The sequence below is a fragment of the Colobus angolensis genome, unplaced genomic scaffold (assembly GCF_000951035.1).
Source record: "Colobus angolensis palliatus isolate OR3802 unplaced genomic scaffold, Cang.pa_1.0 Scaffold131, whole genome shotgun sequence".
NCBI classification, from domain to species: Eukaryota; Metazoa; Chordata; class Mammalia; order Primates; family Cercopithecidae; genus Colobus; species Colobus angolensis.
In genome coordinates, this window is record NW_012114364.1 from 941,190 (window position 1) to 967,990 (window position 26,801).

At 34.4% G+C, this 26,801-nt stretch overlaps 1 protein-coding gene across 1 annotated transcript in view; it reads left to right on the forward strand.

Annotated features, from left to right (window-relative positions):
• Positions 1 to 26,801, forward strand: part of IPO8 (importin 8) — a 66,982-nt gene that overhangs the window by 21,037 nt on the left and 19,144 nt on the right. Inside the window, exons 6-19 of the mRNA XM_011934144.1 lie at positions 889 to 983; positions 1,564 to 1,648; positions 4,210 to 4,344; positions 6,024 to 6,123; positions 9,457 to 9,533; positions 9,860 to 9,976; positions 10,398 to 10,487; positions 12,092 to 12,257; positions 13,257 to 13,417; positions 14,456 to 14,581; positions 18,349 to 18,415; positions 22,011 to 22,136; positions 22,816 to 22,913; positions 25,803 to 25,898. Of these exons, the coding sequence (XP_011789534.1) occupies positions 889 to 983; positions 1,564 to 1,648; positions 4,210 to 4,344; positions 6,024 to 6,123; positions 9,457 to 9,533; positions 9,860 to 9,976; positions 10,398 to 10,487; positions 12,092 to 12,257; positions 13,257 to 13,417; positions 14,456 to 14,581; positions 18,349 to 18,415; positions 22,011 to 22,136; positions 22,816 to 22,913; positions 25,803 to 25,898 (1,539 nt within the window). The remainder of the gene's footprint in view (positions 1 to 888; positions 984 to 1,563; positions 1,649 to 4,209; positions 4,345 to 6,023; positions 6,124 to 9,456; positions 9,534 to 9,859; positions 9,977 to 10,397; positions 10,488 to 12,091; positions 12,258 to 13,256; positions 13,418 to 14,455; positions 14,582 to 18,348; positions 18,416 to 22,010; positions 22,137 to 22,815; positions 22,914 to 25,802; positions 25,899 to 26,801) is intronic.

The following is a 26,801-nucleotide window of genomic DNA, read 5'->3' on the forward strand; positions in this document are numbered from 1 at the left end:
GTGTTGGCCAGGATGGTCTCGATCTCCTGACCTCATGATCTGCCCACCTTGGCCTCCCAAAGTGCTGGGATTACAGGCTTGAGCCACCACGCTCAGCCTATACTGTCATTTTTGTTGAATGTTTTACTTGCTGGATGTTTAGGCGTTAATTTTTTAGTGTTTTAAGAATGTACTTAAATTTTTGTGCACATATATGATTATTTTCTTTGGGTAAACTAGAAGCATGTAAGGCTTTTCACTAATCTTGCAGAGTGCTCTTCAAGAAAGTGTGCCCTCAGTTACACTTAAATAAGCGGTGATTGAGAATGCCTGTTATGGGTACACACTTAATTCTATGTTTGTCCATTTGATAGGGAAAAGATGGTGTTTCATTTTGATCTGCAATAATACTATTTTTAATTTATCACATTAGTTCTTGTATCTATTAAAATTTTAGTTTGTCTTAAAATGTGCAGTATTGTTTCTGTTGTCCATATTGTGAGACAAAGTATTTTGACGTTTAACTTACATACATAAATGCACAGAACTTAATGACTAGTTCAGTGAATTTTGACATACACTTGTGTTATCACCCAGATAAAAATGTAGAACCGCTTCATCATCTCAGAGTTTCCTGAAGGAACCATGGTGTTTTGTATTTTGTCCTCTGCTTATTTAGGCCTTTCGAAGATAGGAGGTAAATGTGAACAGCGGCATTGGTTAGTTGAAATTTACTTTACTTATTTAATTCCTACCTAGCAATCTATAAAGTAAGAATTTTCATTTATATAGCAATCTAACTTCACGTTTAATATTACTTAACCTATATCAAGATTTATCCTGCCTTTGTTATTCACATAAATCCTTTTAATATGCAGAACTTTAATCTGGGTAATTATGTCCTGTTAGGAGACTCTGCACATTGATGAGGATGATAGACCAGAACTGGTATGGTGGAAGTGTAAGAAGTGGGCACTGCATATTGTAGCTCGGCTCTTTGAACGGTAATTATCTGTTTATTACATTGATGATCATACAGCCAGTATCTCAGTATCAGATTTGATTATTTGTCTTTAGAACCACTGAGAACCAAGAGTCACTCTGTTTAAAGCAGCTTAATTTGAATCATTGGCTTTGAGATCATAATGAAGTGGGTGGTGTTTTCTGGATCTTTTCTATTCGTCTGTGAAAAACTTGGAAAAATAACATTGTTCAGCCCATTGGTAATATCTAAGAATTATGCAAGAAGCTGCATGGTCACTCAACTCCGTAATAATGTCAAATTTAATTTTAAAAGCGTTTATTGAAAAAATGTATGTCAGTTGTAACATTTTAATTTCGAATATTCACCCTTTAGGAGCTCTTGGTTTAGCAAGTGAAAGCTTCTGTCTAAAACTTTACAGTATGGCCCATAGTCTAAGTACAGGTTATCTTGATTTCATTTTGTGGCTTGTGGGAAAAAAAGGCAGTGTTAGTTTTCTGTCCCAATAGAATCCATCTTTGAATAAGGGCTTATATTTAAACTAGCAAGCATGCTTTTTGTAAAATTCACGGTATTTGTACATTGTCTCTTTGTATTTTAAGATATGGAAGCCCAGGAAATGTCACAAAAGAATACTTTGAATTTTCTGAATTCTTTTTGAAAACCTATGCGGTGGGCATTCAGCAGGTAATAAACTTATGCTTTTAAAATAGAAGAATGGTTACTACTGAAAGTAAAGTAATTTCTATCGGAAGTAGGTTACAAACATACTGATTCATTACATATTTATAGAGGATGAAAGGACGGTTCTGGGAATCTATTATAGTGCAATTACTTTTAAAACCAAGTTTCCAGTGCAATTAGTTTTAGAACCAAATGTCCCAAGACAGCCACCACCAGAACTGAATCCTAGATTCTGGACTCAAACCTTTTAAGTTGATAGCGGTGTAGCAGTCACCAGTATTAGATTGGGCTCTTCTATTAATTCTCTGACCTCTTGGAGTTTTTTGATCTTTATTTCTTCACCTCTTTGTTCTAAGTTTTTATTTTAGAAGACTTATATAATACGAATTGGTATAGGAAGAGTAGTTGAGCTTATTAGACGTCAGGACTTTTAGCTGAAAACTTAAACGTTTCTATGGAAGTTTGGGAACCATCCTGTATAGTGAAAATTAGTTCCTGAAACAATCCAAGTTGATACAATGTTTAAAAATTTTAAAAGCTACAAAGGACAAGTGGTCGAGGAAGACTGGTTGATCAATGTTACCATTTAAATCATATTTTTGTTTATGTTTCAATAGAATTTATTAATTATTGACCACTGGCTGTGTCAGGACCACATTGAGGAAGCAAAGACTGATTAGACATAGGAAAAAGCTTTAATGCATAGAGGGTGTTTCTAGATTTTTTTTTTTTTTTTTGAGATGGAGTCTCGCTCTGTCGCCCAGGCTGGAGTGTGGTGGCACAATCTCAGCTCAGTGCAACTTCTGCCTCCTGGGTTCAAGCGATTCTCCTGCCTCAGCCTCCCAAGTAGCTGGGATTAAAGGCACACACCACCACACCTGGCTGATTTTTTATATTTTTGGGTAGAGGTGGAGTTTTACCATGTTGGCCAGGCTGATCTTGAACTCCTGATTTCAAGTGATCCACCCAACTTGGATTCCCAAAGTGCTGGTATTACATGCGTGAATCACTGTGCCCAGCTCTAGAGGTTTTTTTTTTAAAATAGCTCTTTATTGTCAGCATTATAGTGTTAAGTACTTAGAACCTGTTGTCTTGAGATGGAGTACTCCCTTTTATGGATTATCATTTTGCCTAGTAGAATGCTTTCTAAAAAGTACAGTGCAACAATTCAGGAAGGCTGTAGTTATATAGTTGAATTTCTCACAAGTTATTTTGTTGGCTGGTGAGACAATCTATAGGGAAAATTAATGAATAAAACCAGGACAATCAGGAAACTGGTCAGCTGTCTTCTGCCCCTTCCACTGCTGTCCACTACTGTTAAACTCCTTAAAGTATCTTAAAGTTAATTTCCACTTGAAGAGTGGTGAGTCGATTTTTTTTCAGTGTCATAAACATGTATGTGTGTGTATACATGTATACGCACATATAAAAATGCCATCATATCCGTGTTATAAACTCTTGGTACCATGGTTATTTAAGGTTTATATTCCTGATACTTAAAAATAGTTTTCTTATCAGGGACTCTTCTCTCCCCCATTGTTGTGTGGGGAGATAATCTCCCATTTCCTATCTCCCATCACCCCTACTTTGTATGAGCCACATCTGTATTGGAAAGAATCATGTTCAGTATCATCCATTTCTAGCTTGCATCACAGAAGGGGTTTCTACATGATGATAGGACTTCTGACAAATTTGGTAAACCTGAGTTTTAGGAAACTTGAATAAAATCCATATTCTGAATTTATAAATTCTGTACCTATTTTGAAAGAATGCTTTTTATTTATTCAGCAACTCACTTATAAGCTTGATATGGTGAAGAGCTCTGGAGACCAGGAGTTGGAAGGCAACTTTCTGTAGTGAAGAAAGTTGACTAAAGGTCCTTGAGCCAGTCAGAGCTGCTTTGGTGTGGTTCTTTCCTTCTAAATAATTTTTTAAATCAGTTTTTAAAAAATAACTTCTTAGTTGTGTTGTGTTTACAAAGACCTTCTGTGATCTGAGATTATAAAAGAAAATTCTCCCACATTTTCTTTAAGGAATCCTGTGCTATCGTTTTTTGTCATTGTTAAAATATTTCCCCATCTGAGGTTTATTTTGGTATGAAGTTTAGGGAGTTAATTTAAATTTTTTCAGAGGGCTAATCAGTTGTGCCAAAACTATTTTTTGAACAACTTTTCTCTTCCAATTTGAAGGAGTCTTTATCAGATAATGAAACATCTTTGTGCTGTGTCTTGTTATATGGAAGTTTTTAATGTTTATTTAGTCAGATCTGTTATTGTAATTTTTTAAACAGGAGTTTTAACTTATTTTGAAGAGCTAGCAGTGCAATAGAAATTTAGACTTTGCCTGGAACTTACAATGAGACACTGTTTAGTTCAATATAACATAGACCTGTCTAATAATTAAAACTGTTTATCTGAGCTTTCTTACAAAACATGGATTTTTCTCCCAAATCTGTTAATTTTTCTCTCTATGAATTTTGAATTTTAGGCCATGCCAAAAATGCCACCTCCCCCTTTTAACCTTAAAATTGTTTATGTTCTTTTATATTTTCTATTTTCTTATAGGTGCTACTAAAAATTTTAGATCAATATAGACAGAAAGAATATGTAGCTCCCCGTGTTCTCCAGCAAGCTTTCAACTATCTCAACCAAGGGGTGGTTCATTCTATAACCTGGAAGCAGATGAAGCCACACATACAGGTTAGTGTCAGAGAGCAGCTCTCCAAAATTATTCTCTGGTTAAATTAGGTTTTCTAGACAAAGTTAGTATTACTACTCCTATATTTTACATTTTATATATACATTTTACCATTAATAATTTCTAATGAGTGAAGTCCTATGTCAGATATAAAGGGCTTAGAAATTTAAGCATTTGAGAAAAGTGAAGCCTTCAAGTTTTATGAGTTGGGAGACCTGGATTCACTTGATCTTGCTTAATCTCATTAAGCCTCATTTTCTCCTCTGTTAAGGCAGATAGTGTTTTTCTGTCCTTATCTAAAAGTTGCTAGGATCAAATGAGGTATTTTGTGTGAAAGCATTTTGAAAACTTACCAGGGCTCTACTAAGGTAGTGTTATTTTGAAGGAATTGAAGACTGATATGTGACCGTTTTTATTTTGTAGGTATGAGCAAGGTTTTTATTTCTTTTCTTGGATTGTTAAGTTTCAATAGCATCATTGTTTCTATATCAATTGTTTGCCTAAAGGTAGAATTCAGCATTGTTATTTAGCTAAAGAACAAATGAGAATGGAAAATTATAGGCCACAAATAAATAAATACTTATTTCTATGCAAATAATTGGATAATTCAAGAATGTTAGGAACTGAATACCTATCCTCTCCCAAACTGTAGATTCTTAAATTTTATAAATGATATGTGAAAAGAAAAATCTTTCACTTTGCTGTTTGCTGTCCAGGATAGAATTTTAGTGTTATTACCCATCTTACCAACAGATACCTTTTCTTTGTTTTATGTAGACATCTTAATAACTATTTGCCTAATCACTTTGATCAAATAGTGATAATTTCTTTGCAATTAATAAAGATACTGATTTCATTTGCTGTGTTCCTGTAAAGTAAGGGTGAGTTGTGATAGCATTTCTTCTCTACTTCATACCTTTGGCTTTATTTTTATGTAGCTGTAAAGTAGGAATAAGAAAATGCTGATCCTTAGGCTGAATTTTTTCTCTTAGAATTATTTAATTTGGGTTAAGTGATAAGAGATGATCCTGTTTTTATATAAATTGTTAGCATAAAAGGGCTTAATAGAGCCTTAGTAGCAGTGCACAGAGAGGCTAATAAATGCGACTTTTCTCTAACTAAAACCTACATTTGTAGAGTAGGAAATTAGTTTTTTTGTTGAAATAGAAGTAAAGAAAATTTAATTATTATTATTTTTTTTTGAGCTAGAGTCTCACTCTGTTGCACAGGCTGGACTGCAGTGGCATGATCATGGCTCACTGCAGCCTGGAGCTCCTGGGCTCAAGAGACCCTCCAAGATGCACGCCACCATGCTTGGCTACATTTTTATATATATAGTTTTGGAGATGGGGTCTCGCTGCAGTACCCAGGCTGTTCTTGAACTCCTGGCCTCAAGCGATCCTTCTGCCCTTGGGCTTCCAAAGAGGTAGGATTACAGACATGAGCCACCATGCCTGGCCCTTTAATATTGTTAATACATGGACATTTAGGACCAAAATGGAAATGTTAAAAAAATTTCAAAATAAGAACCATAATAGTAAATATAACCTTGACTTGACATTTTACACACACAGAATTTGGAAAACTAACATCATAAAGGCTGTCAACAAATACATTATTAGTATTCCTCAAACTTGAATAGCCTATACACATTTGTTACTTTTTCTTTCCCTCATTTTAGAATATCTCTGAAGATGTGATTTTTTCTGTGATGTGTTATAAAGATGAGGATGAAGAGCTGTGGCAAGAAGATCCATATGAGTATATAAGGATGAAATTTGGTAATTGAGATGGTTTTATTTCTCATCAGTTCCTGGATATGTAAAGTATTATAACTAAATTTATATTTTTAAGCAAATTTTATTACTTTGTTAAGTCTCCCACGTTCTGCTTTGCATGATAAAATCTGAAACTTTGAGAGTTTGATGTTATTTTGTTGAACTAGAGAACTTGAGATTGTCGGATGTGGGGGATGAAAAGCCACCTCGTTCATCTCTCTTACGGGTGCTGAAGTTCCCATGGAGCCATCTGTTACTTACGCTGTTGTGATGCTGATCTGCAGGGATTATCCCTTTTTGTGCCTTTTGGGACACTCATAGATTGGGTTTACTCATGTGGGAAATACTTTGGATTTCTGCATATTTTAGGGGTACCCCAATTTGGTTTGCTTGCTTATCTGAGAGACTAAGTGTTCCACAAGGGAAAGAAATTTCGTATGGGGGCCCCACTGTGTATGGCCCAGTTCTTTGGGTGTCCTTTTAACTTGGATCTTCCTGGGAACTGTTGAATTGTGTAGGTGGCCTGATTTATTCCCTTTTATTCCCAGTTTGTATTAATTGCTTCATGGAACACTCAAGCACTTAACATAGCAAAATATTAATTTGCATACCTATCTCCCACAACTTAGAAGCTGAGGACAGGAATTTTATCTTATTTATTTGCTTTATTTTGCATTTTCTGTCTCTTCTACACCTCTGCATTCCTCCACTAGTGCTTGGCCTCCAGTATGCCTTCAATAAATTTTGAAACAAATGATTGCTAAATCTAGCACTGCAGGCTGAAAGTGCTGTAACAAAGCAGTGCTTTCCCCTTAGTTGAGCCAGGTGTGTCTAGCTACATAAGCTAAACCTACTGGTACAGATGGCAGTTTTTTGGGCTGTGTTTTTGCAGAACTTTGTGTTTATATTATTTGATTCAGTAAGTGAGGACCCCGTTTTCTCTTGGAGACAAAGTATAAGAAAAGCAAATGAATGAGAAACATTTATCATCTACTTGATTTCTTTGTTCTTTTTCTTTTGAAAATCATTATTCGTATGTGTAACTTATTATTTCCCTATTCTTATGCCTTTGTTTTTCTAGTTAGTTTTGAGTGATTAGCCAACCATTCTTCTCTCTCTCTTTTTTTTTTTTGAGACACGGTCTTGCTCTGTTGATTAGGCTGTAGTGCAGTGGTACAATCGGAGCTCGCTGCAGCCTTGACCTCCCAGGCTCTAGTGATCCTCCCACCTCAGCCTCCAAGCAGTTGGGGCCACAGGTGTGTGCCACCACACCTGGCTAATTATTTTTTGCAGCGACAGGGTCTCCTTGTATTTCCCAGGCTGGTTTCAAACTCCTGGCTCAAGTGATCCTCCTGCCTTGCAAGGCATTCTTTTAGTGTTTACTTCTTTTATAATACCTATGTGTTTTTGTGATGTACGGAGTATTTGTTTAGCTTTCAGAAAGTTACCATGATTTTATGTATTCTTCATATCTGATAAGATAGGTATTAATATCCCAGTTTTCAGAAAATAAGAACTCTATGTCTGTTGATTAACAGTGGGAATTTACATTTTATTGTTTAAAAGCGGATATGGGTAACTCAAGACTGACTAGCTGAAGTGAGTTTTCTTTAATTGTTTCTTTCTGTAGACTGGAATGCAGTGGCTTTTATTTGATATGTGTATTTTACTTTTGGGTAACCATAGGGAAGAACAATTACTGTATTTTCTTTTTATATGTTTGTCACTTGGAATTATTTATGTGAAACAAAGCATTCCTATCTAAATGTATTGACTGATTAATAATAATGTTTTAGTTTCTTTTTATCTACTCTTTAACCAACATCTCCCCATTTCCCCCAATAATGTTTTTTGATTTGGTAAAAACTAACAAGAGCTCAGGCTTTGATGTTAAGATAGCGTGGGTGTGAATGCTGGTTTGGTCACTTACCTGTTGTGTGACTGTGGACAGGTTACTTAACCTCTCTAAAATTCAGTGATTTCAGCTGTCAAACGGGTGATGATAATAGTTCTGGGAGGATTGGCCGGGCGCGGTGGCTCAAGCCTGTAATCCCAGCACTTTGGGAGGCCGAGACGGGTGGATCACGAGGTCAGGAGATTGAGACCATCCTGGCTAACACGGTGAAACCCCGTCTCTACTAAAAAAATACAAAAATCTAGCCGGGTGAGGTGGCGGGCGCCTGTAGTCCCAGCTACTCGGGAGGCTGAGGCAGGAGAATGGCGTGAACCCGGGAGGCGGAGCTTGCAGTGAGCTGAGATCCGGCCACTGCACTCCAGTCCGGGTGACAGAGCGAGACTCCATCTCAGAAAAAAAAGAAAAAAAAAAAAAAAAAGGATTAAATGGGATAATACACATGAACTGACTGCTTAGCATAGAATACTAGATGCTTCTAAAACTGTAGCATATGGCCTGGCACAGAGTAAGTACAGTACTCCAAAAATGTTCTTATTATGTTTGTATTTTATATTTTGAGGTAGACTTAGATTTGATTTTATCTTTTATATTTAAACAAGGACATATCAGATACCTTTCAAGATTTCAGTTTATTATGTAAAACTGCCTATTCTGAAATTTGTGAAAATGTTCATGGTATTAAGTGATATGTTAAGTTTTAGATAGGTATATATTCAACAAATATCCATTGATGACCCGGTGAACCTACGTATCGACAGAGCCAGGCATGATCCTAGCAGTACCTCAAGGCTTTTATACTTGCTGTTTCCCCTGCTTGGAGTGCTTTATCCATGGATTGCTTTCTCCCTCATTTCATTCAATTTCTGCTTAAACGTTACCTTAACAGAGTTGGAGAGGCTTTCCCTAACACCTTATTCAAACTAGCACCCCATACTCTGTCACTCTGTCTTTGTACCCTATTTTACATTTGTTCTTAACCTGACTTATTGTGTGTGTGTATATGTACACTCTTGTTTCTTTGTCTCACAACATAAGCTCCATGAGAACCTTTTTGTTTGATCTTTGTATCCCAGGGTCTAGAATAGTGCCTGGCACATGGTAAGAACTGAGTACATTTTTGTTGTTTTTTGATAGAGATAAAGCACTTTTTCTGTTCTCAGTGAAACATATGTGCAAATGCATTGTTTTCTTCAATATAATAGTTTGAAAGGACAACCTGTAGAGTTTAAGGAACATTGTTTTGTGCAGGAGACAGCAATGTTGTGGTGCCACTGTATATCCTTAGCTTTTTAGTGCTGTCAACCAGTGTCATATGTGGATGATTTTATATTTTTGGTTTGGAATAGCAGTCAGTCAGGTTTAAAATCTAGAATAAGTAATTATATTTTTGCTAACATAGTTTTAAACTTTTAAAATCTTAGATATTTTTGAAGACTATGCTTCTCCCACCACAGCAGCCCAGACTCTCTTATATACTGCTGCAAAGAAAAGAAAAGAGGTATTTCATTTTTCTTTTTAAATCCAAAACAAAAGTGGCCTGTGTTGATTTGATACTCTAGTATATCCCTGGTGTTTGAGAAATTATGTTGTTATTCATTATAACTTGTCACCTTAAGAATTTTTTTTTTTCTGTCCTGGTGAGGGGAAAGTGTATCATGGCTATTTTGTTTTCTTAATAAATTGTACTTTTCTTATTGAGCTTATGGTTGCTCGATAGAACATAATAAAATGGCTTTATTTTTAAAAATTTGTGCATCACAGTTAATACTATAGTAAGACAATGAAAGTTCATGTAGACTAAAATGGATTCTTCTATTTCTTTAGGTGTTGCCAAAAATGATGGCATTCTGTTATCAAATCCTAACAGACCCGAACTTTGACCCTAGGAAGAAAGATGGAGCCCTGCATGTGATTGGTTCCCTAGCTGAGATTTTACTGAAGGTTAAGATAATCAAAATTTAATTTACTTAATAACATTGTAAAGCACAGGCAAATGAGAGAATATGAAAGTTATGGTTAATTTAAAGCTGGTGACTACTTCTGGATAATTCAGTTGACAAATATCCTCCTTTCTATCACCTATTTCTTTAATTAAAAAGAAAATTTGACTGTTTAACATTTTCAGTATGAAACCGTTGCTATGTGAAGGGGATGCAAAATATCTTATTTCTACAAAATCAATATCAAACTGATCTAAGGTAGTATTTGTCTTGTTTTAAAACATGCAACATATAGGTCAAATAATTTCACAAAATTATAAGTAGAAGTATATTAAATGCAAGTCGTAGTAAACATACTTGATTAGGAAGTGATTCTTACATATGAAAAAGAAACTGATAAGTTGAAATTTGTTTCCTAATAGAAGAGTTTATTCAAGGACCAAATGGAGTTGTTTCTACAAAATCATGTATTTCCATTATTATTGTCTAACCTGGGATATCTTCGAGCTAGAGTAAGTGTTTCATATTTCTGTTAAATAAGTTTCTCATATTTCTGTTATGTATCTTAAATCTTCATAAGATAATTATTCAAATAAATGTTTTTGGATAAATTGACCTTTTACCACATATTGAGATGAAATAGAGTCAATTAGAATGTCTGCCTTTGGTCACATCAGCTGAATAAAGGACGGACAGACTATTAAAGAAAAAGATTTATGGGCCGGATGCAGTGGCTCATGCCTGTAATCCCAGCACTTGGGGAGGCCGAGGTGGGTGGATCACTTGAGATGGGGAGTTTGAGAACAGCCTGGTCAACATGGTGAAACCCTGTCTCTACAAAAATACACAAAATTAGCTGGGCTTCGTGGCGGGTACCTATAATCCCAGCTACTAGGGAGGCTGAGCCAGGAGAATTGCTTGAACCCAGGAGGCAGACGTTATGGTGAGCCGAGATTGTGCCACTGTGCTCTGGCCTGGGCGACAGTGAGATCTTGTCTCAAAAAAAAAAAAAAAAAAAAAAAGGAAAAGATTTATGGATTTTATTTCGTGCTGGTTTTATTTCATTTGTCACCCTAGCCTCACTTGCTGCATATGTAAAACATGCAATGAGAAAGGTGATTTTATAGCAGTGATACAATTTAAATTCACAAATGGATTTATTTTGTGTATAAAATGACATGAAATTCTGGATTAGCTAAGAACTTGAATTTGATTTTCAGTATATTAGGTAGATTTGCCTTAGTAAAATGGAGAGATTAATAATGCATGTGAAATTGTGCTCTATGTGTATATTCTTTTAGAATCAATGTATTTTATGGAGAAATAGAAACAGGACTTTTATTCAAGAGCCTAGTATTTCTCTTTATAAATATATCAGCACAAAAAATGTCTTGCTTAAAACAACATATATTAACAATGCCTTGTACGCTAGTAAGCATTTTATAAAATAATAGTTACTAGCGAAATATCCAGATGAATGTGGAGTAGGGACAGTGAGGGCCCATGAGCATTTTTACAGTTGGGCTCCTACCTTTGAGAAGTTGTATGAATTGTGATTCTCTTGCTAAAAGTCTTTAGTAACTAAAATTAATTTCTGTTGATTGTGTTTGATGCACACAGAGAGTAAAATATAATAATGATTCTGTGGTCTAATAGTTAAAATGTGATACCAGGTTTAAAATTTTTGGTACCTATGTGAGTGAAAAAAAGGAAGTTTGCTAAACCAGTTAGTGTAAGGGAGAATAATGTTTTACCTAAGTGTGACAAATGAATTTCAGATACTGGTTTAGAGTTGCTTTTACATATAACAAATTAATTATGAGTTATATTATTTATTAAAAGCATAAATAGATTTTGTTTCAGACATATTTGGCTTCTTTTTCTCTTTCCCATGAAAAACATTATTGCATATGGATAATTTAGAAGTAATGAAAATGCCTTACTTGTAAAAAGGGAGATGTAGAAGTTGGAAACTAAGGCTACTATATTATCCCAAAAGCAAACATTTCTTCATAGAATTACTGATATGTTACTAAGAAGTTCTTATATCTGTGACATTATTACAGAATGCTATAATCCTAATAGCTCCCTACTTAAACCTTTTTTAATAATACAGTCTTGCTGGGTACTTCATGCATTTAGTTCTTTGAAGTTCCATAATGAGCTCAATCTAAGAAATGCAGTTGAATTAGCGAAGAAGAGCCTGATTGAAGATAAAGAGATGCCTGTCAAAGTTGAAGCTGCCCTTGCTCTTCAGTCCTTAATTTCTAACCAGATACAAGGTAAAGCCAAAATACCTTTCAGACGTTTTCTCAAATAATTTCATTTACTTTCTTCCCTAATGAGGATGCATCTCCATGTCTGAGGATTCAGGGTTTGAAATTCTGAGGTTTTGCCCTCTCAGAATTTTGTAGTTTATTCTTGTCCTTTTTAGGTGTTGCTATTGACTATAGTTTTCCAAATTTTAGATTAGGAAACATGTTAATCATTGTGGGGCCCTAGGATAGGCTGGGTGTAAAGAGACCTGGGTCCAGTTTTGATTTTGCTACTAACTTGCCATGGAAACCTGGGCAAGGTGTGTGATCTGTCAAGGCTCAGGTTTCCACATAGTTAAGTTTGGGGAGTTGGACTGGATGACTTCACGATTCCTTTCACCTCTAGGATCCTGATTCCCCTAGTTTTGAAAGTAGCAAGTAGTATTTCTCAGGAGTGATAACAGAGTCTCATTTGTTCAGAGTGTTCTGATGAAAGTTCAAATAAACCTTTGAAAGTAAGTTCAGCTTTACAAAGAACATGAACCTAGTTTGCCTCTATTCAACAGTGTTTCAGTGGGAGGATTGGATATTTTATACATGGCAAGGGAGGGTGGTAGAGATGGCCTGGGCCAGGGAAGGGGCCCCATCAGTGTTCTGAATAGTCTTCAAGTACGTGATTTTTTTATAACTTGTCCTGAGAACTGATTCATGTTTTCCAAGTCATTCTGATGACCAAGTGTATGTATAATTAGAATTTCTCAGTGGGGGCTATTAGTATTTTGGGATAGCTTCTGCACAGGACAGTTCTCTCCTGTGCAGAACTTCTTATCCTTATATTACTCTTGGGGAATTGATATATTGGTGAACATTATTTTGGTACAGCTTTGTAACTTACCACAGAGCAAGTATGTATCTAGAACCTAATTTAGGTATTACCCTGGATCACTTGACCTTGTGACCAAATTAATTCCTTTTATCATCTGGGCATGGTAATTTTTATTACTTTTGTTTGTTTTATTGAATTAGCTAAGGAATATATGAAGCCACATGTGAGGCCTATTATGCAGGAACTGTTGCACATTGTTAGAGAGACAGAAAATGATGATGTTACTAATGTCATCCAGAAGATGATATGTGAATACAGTCAAGAGGTAGCCTCAATTGCTGTTGATATGACCCAACACTTGGTAAGACTGGGCAGTTTTATGTTAATTTGGTTTAGAAACCTTGAGTAATCTAAATAAACTCCAAAATATGGAGTTCAGTTTTATTTGTACAGTCATGTGCTGCATAACAACATTTCAGTCAATGACAGATTGCGTATACGATGGTACACTCATAAGATTATAATACTGTAGTTTTACTGTACCTTTTCTATGTTTAGATACAAATATTCCATTGTGTCATGATTGCCTGAGTATTCACTACAATAACAAACTGTACAGGTTTGTGGCTGTGGAGCAGTAGGCTATGCCATCTAGATTTGCCTAAGTACACTCAATGATGTTCAAGCAAGGATGAAATTGCCTAACGACACATTTCTCAAAATATATCCATGTTAAGCGATGCATGACTGTAACTGAAATATTGATAAATAATTATTTTGATATTTCTATAGTTAATTAGATTTTAATAATATTTAGGATAATTTCATCTAGAATATTCTGAAATTTTATGATGTGCCTTCTAAATTTTTAATTTCTGGGCTTTGAGTCAGGAAGTTCATTTCCTTCAGTTTGGGGCAATTTATTGTTTTACTTTTTTGATAAATTTCTCCTTACTATTTTTTTTTCTGTTCTGTATTTCCTGATGTGGAGAATTACATCTGGACTGTGTCTCTAATTCTTTTTAAAACTTTTCCTCCTGTTTTCCATGTCTGTTTTTTTTGTTTCATTTTCTAAGTGATTCCTTGACTTCTCAATCTTCTGTTGCATTTTTCTTTTTAGTATTACTTGATTTCACTTGTCCTTGATTGTGATTTTACTTGCTTAGTGACAACCAGAAGTTAAATATTAGCTCTCTGGATATAATAGCTAATGTAAATAGCTATACTTAAAACATGACAGGTTCTGTTATTTTAAGAAGAGAGATGATTCAGTCAGCAAAGTGCAGACTTCAGAGTTTGAACAATGTAGACTTTAGATGTGTGACACTGCCATTTTGCTAACTTTTATAAAGGGGGAACATAACAGTACTAATGGAATACTTTAATGTTATTTTCATAGGCTGAGATATTTGGTAAAGTTCTTCAAAGTGATGAATATGAAGAAGTTGAAGACAAAACAGTAATGGCTATGGGAATTTTACATACCATTGATACTATCTTAACAGTTGTAGAAGATCATAAAGAGGTGAGATTTCTTTGTGGTTTATGATACAATAGTAGCATTTAACTGAAATTTATGTGATCAGTGAGCATGAATTTTGAAGTCTCCACTTTTAAACTTCTACTTAGTTATCTTGCTAGGCTTTAAAAATTGCCCTCAGGTTTTAAAGAAACATATTTAAATGACTAACATTATAATATTATATTGTAATCTTTGTAATATTATAATGTAAATATTATAAAGTATATAGTGTATCCCTTTTTATTAATTTGAGTTCAGTTGAGCATATCTGCTATGTACCAGGCTAGGTTCTTGGGGAATACCAAATTGAATAAGAAATGAGCCCAGCTTTCTGGGAGCCAACAATCTAGAATTCTTGGTAGAGAGTGACAGACAGCAGTCCAATCATAGTGGCAAGTGTTGGGTGATGGAACAGAATTCTGATATAACAAGTACTGTAAAAATGGAAAGGAATAAGTGAAAGAGCTGAAAAGCATACTCAACTGAATTCCAGAATGTTATTGGGATAAGGCTTTATACAGCTATTTATCTAGTACTTTCACATCCATCAGCTGGTATGATCTTACTAATGCCACCATGACATAGATAGCACAGGTAATGGTAGTCTGTTTTGCAGAAGCAGAAACAAAGTTCAGGTGGATTTAAGAAACTTGCTCATGGTCCCAGAGCTAGTAAGTTGTACATTTGGGTTTGTAGTCAGATCATTTTGATAATGTATCAGTTTATCCCCATGTAACACCTACAGCTTCTTCCCAAGTATCCCATGGCCTCTCCTTAACTCAAATTAGATTTTTGTTCATTGCTTCTGTGAGTGCAAGTTGACTTGTTTGGCACTGATGGCAATTATTGTTTTACAAGGTGAACACTTAGGAAGCAAGTGCTAGTACTACTTTATTTATTTATTTATTTATTTATTTATTTATTTATTTATTTATTTATTTATTTATTTATTTGAGACAGTCTCACTCTGTCACCCAGGCTGGCGTGCAGTGACATGATCTTGGCTCACTGCAACTTCCACCTTCCAGGTTCAAGCAATTCTCCTGCCTCAGCCTCCCGAATAGCTGGGACTACAGGTGTGCACCATCACACCCAGCTACTTTTTATATTTTCAGTAGAGATGTGGTTTCACCATGTTGGCCAGGCTGGTCTTGAACTCCTGACCTCAGGTGATCCACCTGCTTCAGCCTCCCAAAGTGCTGGGATTATAGACGTGAGCTGCCATGCCTGGCTGCTACCACTACTTTAAATAGCATTGTTAAACTATGTAGCTGTTGGTTTATCCTGTGTTTATCACATGCCAATGGAAGATGATTTGGTTTTTATTTGTTTATTTGTTTGAGACAAGTCTTGCTCTGTTGCCCAGGCCGGTGTGCAGTGGCATGATCTCAGCTCACTTCAGCCTCGGCCTCCCGGTTCAAGTGACTCTCCTGCCTCAGCCTCCCGAGTAGCTGCCTGCCACCACCCCAGGCTAATTTTTGTATTGTTAGTAGAGAAGGGGCTTCACCATGTTGGCCTAGCAGGCCTGGAACTGCTGACCTCAAGTGATATGCCCGCCTTGGCTTCTCAAGGTGCTGGGATTATAGGCATGAGCCACTGTGCCTGGCTGACTTGGTTCTTAAAAATGGCTTGATGCTCTTCTAGACTAGTCTTCATATGCCTAAAGGGCTTAATTTTTATTTTCATTTTCATTATTTTATTTTTGCGTCCTTCTGTGTTGAAACTAGGTGGTCCTCTTGGTAACAGTGAGATGTTCCAAATTAAATTACAAAATTACAAGTAAATTTAAGGGATCATTCTTTTGTCTTATACTTAGAACTTGTATTTTAAATTTGAAGAAACCTTAGAAATAACCTCGTCCAGTTTTCACAAGTGTGTGTGGGGCATGGAAGAATGAGCTGCAGGGATAGTTTAAAAACAAAACAGCATCATTTTGCTTTTATTTTTTCTCTTGATGTTAAATTTATTTTGAATTCCAAATAATATTAAAGGGCCATGTGAACTTACTGTAATTATCAAGAGAGGCATGGGTGAAAATTGAGATACACTAATATAGCATCCTTACCTAAAGACAAAAAAAAAAAAAAAAACCTAAAGCCTTCAGCTAAATGGCTTTACCAAGGCCATGAATAATTACAGGCAAAACCAACTGGAATCTTGGTCTCCTGACCAAGATTTTGAGCTTTAACTTATTAAAAGCAAACTTTGAAAAAGATATATCCTTAAAAGGAAAAAGCACATTTATGAAACACTGACAAATAGTGTATTAAACACAAAATTGTGAATCTAAAATAGGTGCTTAAGCATATGCATTTTTGTTTAATGGTTTTAACCTTACTGACAGTTTTTTAAACTGGGAAATTTTGGATCATTTGAACCTTAAGACAGTGGTTTAAGTTGAATATTAGAATATACTTGACAGTTGAAATAGGACGTTTACATGAAAAACGTAATCCATCATGGATTTTAACTTATTTTAAAATATTTGATACAAACATATGTTGAAAAATTAAAAAGATGTGAAAAGAAAATTCATTGAAATTTTACCTTCTCACTCAACTCCCCAGCTATCTAATTCTCCTCTCTGAAGTAGCTGTGTTTTTTCTTTTTTTTTTTAAACCAGGTTTTTGTGCCCTTCTAGAGATTTTTCTGTTAACATATAAGCAAAAAGTGAATGTGTATATTTTTCTTTTACGAAAATGATAGCATGCTATACACAGTTTTTATTTGCCATTTTTTACTTAATATATCTTGGTGATCCTTCCATGTCAATAAAGTTATATATTTTTAATGGTTGCTTAATATTCTCTTGTATGACGTGTCAAATTTATTTCACCAGTCCCTGTTTAGTGGATATAATTTAACTGTCTCTTGTTTAAATGGACATTTGATTGCTAGTAATCACAAACATTGCTGAAATGAATGAATGGCTTTTTACGTGTTGTTTTGCACACATAATATGTGTAAAGAGTAAATCCCTTGAAGTGGAATTACTGGGTTGCATCGTGATTTGTATGGGTAAGTTTGAAGGATGTTGCCAACTTGTCCTTCATTGTATGTACCATTTACACTCTACAAATCAATATACAAACAGGGTCTTTCTTCCCAGCCCCATAATTGTGATCATTGCCAGTTTTAAAAGGTCAAAATTGTTAATGTTGCACTTGGAATTTGTACTCTTACCATGTATTATAATGAACATCTTTTTATAAACACAGGCAAAGATTATTTAAAAAAACACACATTTGTTTTCTATTGTATTTCAATTTTAAAAATTAATTTTATATAAGGGGAATTTGATCTTTGTGATACCATTTGAAAATATTTCACTCATTTTTTGACTTCCCAATGCCCCATGCAAAATTTTTTAATTTTTTAGTTAGATGATTTCATTTTTTTTTTTTTTTTATTATTTCTGGGCTTTGAGTCACTTTCCCTTTTCAGGGTTATACAAGAATTGTTTTTATAATTTTTTTGTGGTTTATTTCTTCACACTGAAATATTTTATCCATTAGGAATTTACTTTAGTATAAAATACATGGTAAGGAACTAAATCATTAAGTTTATTATGGATTTAACCTCCATTTCTGTCATTAGTCTGTTTTTCAAAATTTTCTGAGTATTCTTGCATGTTTACTTTTTCACATGAAGTTTAGAATTAACTTGTCAGGTTACCGTCTGAAAAATGTCCTGTTGATATTTTTATTGGCACAATATTAAATTTATATACTGTGATAATTTTAAGCTTAATATTTAAAATTTGTCTTTAGATTACACATCAGTTAGAGAATATCTGTCTACGGATCATTGATCTTGTTCTGCAGAAACATGTAATTGGTAAGTTCAAAGGTTAAATAAAAAGATAAATTGAAAAAATTTTAAAAATTTGAACTCAAAGTATAATTTTAGCCCTTCAGATTTAACAAGATTGACAATTTGAGAAAGAGAAGCATAATCACTTTAATTTTTGGATGTCCTTTCTGGTGTTAAATATCTGTATTTTCATTTAGAGATAAAAAAATTATGCATCCAACGAAGAATTTTTGGTTTTGGAACTTTAAAGGATAGTAATTTTAAATTGTACATTGCTAGAAATGAACTGTGTTGAGGTTTAGGTGAGGTTACTTTAATCTGGGATCGAAAAATGTTTAATAGGCATTTTTTAAAATCAGAAATGTGAAATGGCTGGGCACTGTGGCTCACACCTGTAATCTTAGTAGTTTGGGAGGCTGAGGTGGGTGAACTGCTTGAGCCCAGAAGTTCAAGACCAGCCAGTGCAACATGGTGAAACACTGTCTCTACAAAAAATACAAAAAATTAGCTGAGTGTGGTGGCATGTGTTTGTGGTGCCAGCTACTCAGTAGGCTGAGGTGGGAGGATCACATGAGCCTGGCAGGTAGAGGCTGCCATGAATTGTGATTGTGCCCCTGCACTCCCCTTGGACAACAGAGTGGGGATCCTGTCTCAAATAAAGTATGAGTTAATTGTCCTGTTGTCTGTTATGGTATCTGACTTCTGAGTAGAATCAGTAACCAATGTTAGATGTTACAAGCTGATGGGAATTTTGTAGAGGAGGTGAGTCTTCCATCGTATTCAAGCGTTTTGAAGATGCTAGGCCCACGTCATGTGGGTGTGAGAGAGATGCAAGCTGTGTAGTACTCAGGTAGAAGGATGCAGGAAAACCATGCCTCTGATTAAGAGCAGTTGTTTCCAGGCTTTTTATTGTTCACTCTGTTAGTAAAAAGTTGAGTATGCACTGCTAATATATGTGAATAATATTTTAAGAGTACTTGAATACAACATGGTAGATATAAACAGTGGAATACTATTCAGCCTTAAAAAGGAAATCCTGTCATTTGTGACAATGTGGGTGAACCTAGAGGACGTTATGCTAAGTGAAATAAGCCAGGCACAGAAAGACAGATACCACAAGATCCCAAACTCACAGAAAGAACAGAATTTAGTTAGCAGGAAGTGGGGGGAGGGGAGATGTTGGTCAAAATGGTGACCATAGTTAATAACAATGTATTATATACTTGAAAATTGCTAAGAGTAGATTTTAAGTGGTGTCAACACAAAAAGCTATGTGAAGTAATGGATGCTAGATTTAGTCATTCCACAAAATATACGTATTTCAAAACGGTGTATACTTCATATATACAATTTTTATTTGTCAATTCAAGATATTTTTAAAAAGTACATCTTTCAATAAAAAGACCAGTGGTTGCCAGGGCTTGGGGATGGGAGAGAGGGCAGGATGAATAGGTAGAGCACAGAAGTTTTAGGCAGTGAAACTACTCTGTATGATACAATAATGATGAACAAATGTCACTATACATTTGTCAAAACCCTTAGAATGAACAATGCAAAGAGTGAACCTTAATGTAAACTATGGCCTTTAATTAATAATAAAATAATTTCTGAAAGTTCTGTTTTGGCTTATTTCGCTTAGCATAGTGTATCCATCTCTGTTGTTGCAAATAAGAGGATTTTCTTTTTTTAAGGTGAACTAGTACTCTATCATGTATAAATACCACATTTTCTTTATCTGTTCATCTGTCAGTGGACACTTAAGTATTTTCATATCTTAGTTATTGTGAAACATGCTTCAGTGAACATAGGAGGGCACATTATTTCTTCAAGATCCTGATTTTAATCCCTTTGGATATATACCCAGTACTAGGATGACTTGATCATATGGTAGTTCTATTTTTAATTTTTTGAGGAACCTCCATACTGCTGTCCACAGTGGCTGTTTTTACTATCTCACCAAGAGTATACAACAGTTTCCTTTTTCTCTACATCCCCTTCAGCATTTAACTTTCGTCTTTTTGATAATAGACATCCTCGTAGATATGAGGTGGTATCTCGTTGTGGTTTTGATTTGCATTTCCCCAATGATTAGTGATTTAAAATGTTTTTTTATATACGTTGGCTGTTTTTATATAATCTTTTGAGAAATATCCATTCAGTTCCTTTGCCCATTTTAAGCTGGGTTATTTTCTTTCTACTGAATGATTTGAGTTCCTTATATGTTTTGGATACTAAATCTTCGTTTGATACAGGTTTTAAATATTTTCTCTCATTTTGGAGGTTGTCTCTTCATCTGTGAATTGTTTTCTTTGCTATGCAAAAGTCTTTTAGTTTGATGTAATCCTATTTGTCTGTTTTTGCTTTTGTTGTGTGTGCTTTGGAATCATATCCTCATATCAAAAAAAAAAAAAAAATTCATTCCCCAGACCAGTGTTCCAAGTTTCCATGAAGCTTTTCCCCTATGTTTTTTTCTAGTAGTTTTATCATGTCAGGTCTTAAAGCTTAAGTGTTTAATTAATTTCAAGTAGATTTTTGTATATGGTGTAAGATGAGGGTCTAATTTGATTTTTTGCAAATGGATATTTAATTTTCCCAGCGCCATTTATTGAAGAGACTGTCCTGTCTCCATTGTGTGTTTTTGGCATCTTTGTTGAAAATTAATTGACCCTAAATGGGTAGATTTACTTCTGGGCTTTGTAATCGGTTCCATTGGTCTGTGTGTCTGTTTTTATACCAGTGCCATGCTAGAACTTTTAGAAATTCTATATTTAGGCAATTTATTTTTCAAATGATTTCCTTATGTAAATTATTTCTCGATATTTGTAATTTCCATTTTATTTTGCTAGCTTTTGAAAATATCAAGTTTTAAGTAATATTAGAGAAACTTTAATCAAGTTTCCAGGGTGAATGCTGGTTTTTATAAGACAAAAACCTTTCAAGTTAGACTTCTTTGCTCAGTGATGTGGTAGGAACTATTTGAAATTTTTGTTGAGGTTTGTGTTTCCTGGTTGTACGTGTAGATATAATTTACTTTTGACTGAGAATAATGATATTCGTGAGTATAAGAACATTTGCTTTGAAATCTTCTACTTGATAGTGGGTCTTATTGTCTTGGTTAACTTGAAGAATACTGTATGTTTTACAAGTTTTGTAAATTGACAAAATACTGCCTGGTATATAGTTGCTAGTAAAAGTATAAATAGGTAGATACTTTAGTCTGATATAATTAAGCTCTCCAAAGAATATTATTAATTAGTTGTACATTTTAAATCCTCGACATGAAAGAGGAATGATAATCTATTCCTTCTTGTATCTATTTCTAATACAATTTTGTAAATATATATAATAAAACAGAAACAACTTTATTTTTTCAATAGTATAAGAAAGTTTAGTGAAAACAAATTTTTGCCTTGCCTTGTTGAACAGAGGGGCAGATCTTGGTAAGAAATGGAAGGTGGCAGATACATAGCCGAAGATACAAATACTGAGAAAGGGAAGTTTATGAGTACATTGGATGGAGGAGGACTATGTGTGCGTAGGTAGTCTAAACCCTCCTCTGTGTGGTCTTTGTTTTAACTTTTGCTATTTCCTAGCATTCTAACTAGAGATTTTCTTCCAGAATTCTATGAAGAAATTCTTTCCCTGGCATACAGTTTAACCTGCCACAGTATTTCCCCTCAAATGTGGCAGCTTCTAGGTATACTATATGAAGTGTTTCAGCAGGATTGCTTTGAATACTTTACAGGTATGGCTTTGACCATATAAAATTTTTGCTTTTCTCTGTCTAGATACTACTTCCTGTCGACACCTGAAATAAAAACACATATGATTCCAATATTGATCAGAAAATGTGTTTATTTCCCGGTCACATGAAAGCTGGGGCTATTGTAGCAGTGTTTTTCAGCCCTAGGTATATAGGCAGAGGAGGTAGGCTGTATTTCTTATGGAGTCTTAGGTTAGTTTATGACCAGAACATATATCCATATGTTAATTTAATAAGTATCTTATGGACACCAACTATATTCCAAGCCCTATTTTAAGCTCAGCAATCCAGCGGTGAGCAAAATAAACAGCCTTTTCCCTTTTGAAGCTTACATTCTAATGGGGATGTTGGGAGGGTAGGGAATCACTCAGACAAATGAGCAAGAAAATATAAAATATGTCAGATAGGGATGAGTGTGCAGTAGAGAAAGGGAAAAAATTCAGCACAATTGCTTCATAAATGATGAGCATCTTAGTCTTTCTGCTTCACATTTTCCCCATCTATAAATATACAGCAGACTTATTACTTTCATTTCTAGCCTTTTGTCGTTGCACGGGAAGATACTAATGTGTGGGTGCTACAGAAATATGGTTTCAGTGGGAATAATTTATTTCTATTCCTGTCACTCAAGTCTCATTTGAATTTTTGATTTTTTTTTCAGACATGATGCCTCTCCTCCATAATTATGTGACAATAGATACAGATACCTTATTATCAAATCCAAAACATTTAGAAATTCTTTTTACAATGTGTAGGAAGGTAAGCATGTCCTTATCTATTGTTGCAGTGGTTCTTACTAATGTTTGCCTGTTTTGCTTCAGGATACTTTTTCAGTTTGTTTCTTATGCATTTAGTTCTGCATTATCTTCATCAACATATATTCTTTCATTTGTATTTTCAAAAGGATCTTTGGGATTTGAAAGTTTGGTATTGTGTGTCGTGCTTATGAATGTTTGCCACTTTTATATCTGTACTTTTTACTTTGTGTTTTTTTCTTTTGGAAATGAATTTTCTACTTGATTAAAGAAAAGTACTAGGAAAATTAACCACACATTTTGTTAATCAGTGACAAATGGAATGATCTTTTTTATTTTTTAATTTAATGTATATATTGGAAGCCACTAGATGTAGGTAACTTGAGCATAAACAATGTAAGATAAAAATTATAATAATTGGAAAAGCATCATTTAACAAGATAATCTATACTGTACAATCTACATAATGGCTACTGTTATCCTTATATATGATTGTCTACCCTGTTGTCTTTGCCACAAGATAGATTTGGCCCACTATTGGTTATATTTTGGGATCTTTGGCTAAATAACGTTTTTCTTCTCCTTTAGGTAAATAAATAAATAAATAAATGTCTATATACACACACACACACATAAATATGAAACTGAAATTATATTGCATAAAGCTGGCAGGCAGATTTTATAAAGCTCAGATAACCAGACACCAAGAAGTTTGGCCATAGAGTTGGGAGTAAAATAGCTAGTGTACAACCCCCACAACACACTTTTTTTTCCTCACTAGAAGGGGTGTGCCCAAAATCTGGTAAGAGCTCTGCACTGATAATCAGTAGATCTGGTTTAGGTCTAGGTCTTAGTTTAGTTCTAAGGAGTCAGGGAAATTTTGGGAAGTCAGTAAGCTTCTTCAGGTATAAAGTGAAAGGGCTGAACTGTGAGTTGTAATGATTCATTTACCTCTGCGAATAACCCATGTTGTTAAATCATAATCACGTGGCAATCTTCAGTTTTCCCTGTTAGAGAGGTAGCTGATAGAGAAAGTGGGAAAGAAAACAAGTATAAACAGTTCGGTGTATTCCATTAGTAATTCACAGCTTCCCTGTATGTTTGCAGATATAGTAAAATTGATACAATGATTTCCTTATACTTATCAAGTAGTTAAAATATATTTAATATTTTATGAATATGAAATACTAGTTTTAATACTACCTAACATTTGAATTCTTGTTGTATATACCAGACATTGTCTAAGTACTTCCTACAAGATTAACTTAACCTTTTGACAGCATGAGGAAGGTATCACATTTGTATCAAAAGGAAACTATGACATAATTTCTTGCACTGTGCCTGAGGTTAGGAAATAGTTGTAATCACATAGCTACTACTATGTATTGGAGGCAGATTTGAACCTAGTCTGACTCCAGAGCCCATTTTAAAAATTACAAGATACATTTTTGTTTTCTTTCCTTTTGGCAAACCAAAACAGAAGGCCCCCAAGTAAATGCAATTTTGGGAAAAGGGAGTAATTATTTTTCTTTCTGTATCATACAACCCCGTGAAGTAGGTTCTTTTATTCCCATTTTATAGATGGGGACAGTCAAACAAAGAGGTTAAGTAACTTTTCTAAAAACACAGCTAATAAGTGGAAGAGCTGCGGTTTGAACCTAAGCAGCCTGGTTCCAGAGTCCATTCACATTTGGAAGCTAGACTGCGATATACTGTCGTAGAGATAGCATTTTAAATTTATGTAAATATAGTTGATTCTTGGCTTTGCCTGATATCTGCTTATGATTCAGCTATTTTCCAGCTTCCAAAATGTTTATTGCTGTAATCTCTACTTTTTTTCTGTCTTTGCATATGTACATCTTTAAAATCTCTTTACTGTCATTTTGATAGCATTTTGGGAGAGAGCAAAATTAAATAGAAATGTTAAATCTGTCAGAATTATCTGGAATTTCTTAATTCATTTTTCTTAAATTTTATTTTTCTAGAAAAGTATCGAATCTAAGCTTTTAAATGTAAAGAATACAGTGTTCTTTATAGTTTATTTCTAATCCTTCTTTTGTGTGTATTTGTGTCTCTTCCCTAATATTTTTAATATTTTGCTTTTTTTTCCTTAAAAATAACGTACACAAAAGTTGCATACTTCAGTAAGTCTTTTTTCAATGAATATGCGTTTGGTTTCTCTCTGTTACCTCTTTTTGTCTATATTTTAAATTTCTGACCCACCCTATTTCTTTAAGTCTATAAGCATGCTCTACTCTAGGAACTTTTTTGAGAATCTTATTATAAGGCAGTCATATTCCACATTTTATGTATGAACATGCACATTGTGGAATTGTTTATAGTAGTGAAAATACAGAATTAATAGGGAAACTGTCTGGTAACCTTGTTATATTCGCCTACTGTCATATTGTATAATTATAAATGGTTATAATGTCCATGAAAAATATTCCTAATTATGAAGTTCATGTTGGAGAATTGAAAGGTATGTAATATGAAATTATGGTGGTTATGAAAAAAATGGGTTCATATGGACCAGGATTCAAAAGGAACAGAAAAATAGTTTCATTGTTTAATAAGATTATTTTGTTTTTGTTTTGATTTCATTTTATAATTTTGGTGCCTTTAAAGGGAAGCTTCATTTATCTGGAAAATTAGCTTATGTAGTCTACTTTATTAATCTAAGGTCAAATAGTGAATTATTGCTCCTTATAAGAAATGAGATGATAGATGGAATTTATTTTGGCCATTCTTCTTTGGGTTGGTGAGGTAAACTTGCACAGCAAGCAAAGCTATGGTTCATATGGCTGAGTTTATGGGGGACATTTGTGCATGTGGACTTGATTAACTTCTACGCAGTGCCATTTACTGCTGAGCTAAATTGTAATTACTGCAGGTACTGTGTGGAGATGCAGGAGAAGATGCAGAGTGTCATGCAGCTAAACTTCTGGAAGTCATCATTCTTCAGTGCAAAGGAAGGGGAATTGATCAGGTAATGTATGTCTGGAAAGCGCCTTACTTGATGGTTACATTTGAAGTTTACATGCCTGCTCGACTTTTCATTTATGATGAAAAATGGAAAGGACAGCCTATAGATTGTGCTTTCTGGTACAAATCCTGTTTAAATGACAAAAAGAGCCAGGTAGTTTGGAAACTGTACCTTGCATTGTAGCTGAGAAAGGCATGCACAGAAAAATATGTAATAATGTAAGGGGCTATCAAAAAAAAAATGAAGGAAGTGTGTAAATGCTACTCAGTTGGAGTCTCAGAGATTTTCATGTTCCCTTTGTTTTTGTGTATTCTATTTAAATACTCCTAGGTACCTTTTCTAACCAGAAATTAAGGTACTATAGAAAAAAGTATTTCTTGACCATTTTAAAAGACTAAATTTTATACTTTATATTTTTCATAAGTTATAAATTTTTAATCTTGTTTTCAACAATATTAATTCAATTTTTGATACTATTGTGATAAATTGTTCAATAACTAAGAAAAATGTTGACTCAAATAAAATTGTGAGTTTTTCTTTTCTGTAAGTTTTGCTTTATGTATTTCTTACAATAGTTTTGAGATATAATTCACATTCCATACAGTTCACCCATTTACAGTGTATACATACGTGGTTTTTAGTGTATTCACAGAATTGTGCAACTGTTATCACAATTTTAGAACACTTCATCACCCCCTCCCCAAAAACTCATTAACAGTCACTTGCCCCAAGCTCTGGGTGACCACTATGGCTTTCTCTCCATAGATTTGCTTATTCTGGGCATTTGATGTAAATGGAATCATCTTACATATGGTTCTTTGTGACTGGCTTCTTTCACTTGGCATAGGTACTCAAGGTTCATCTGTGTGGTAGTGTGGATTGGTACTTTATTTCTTTTAATGCCAA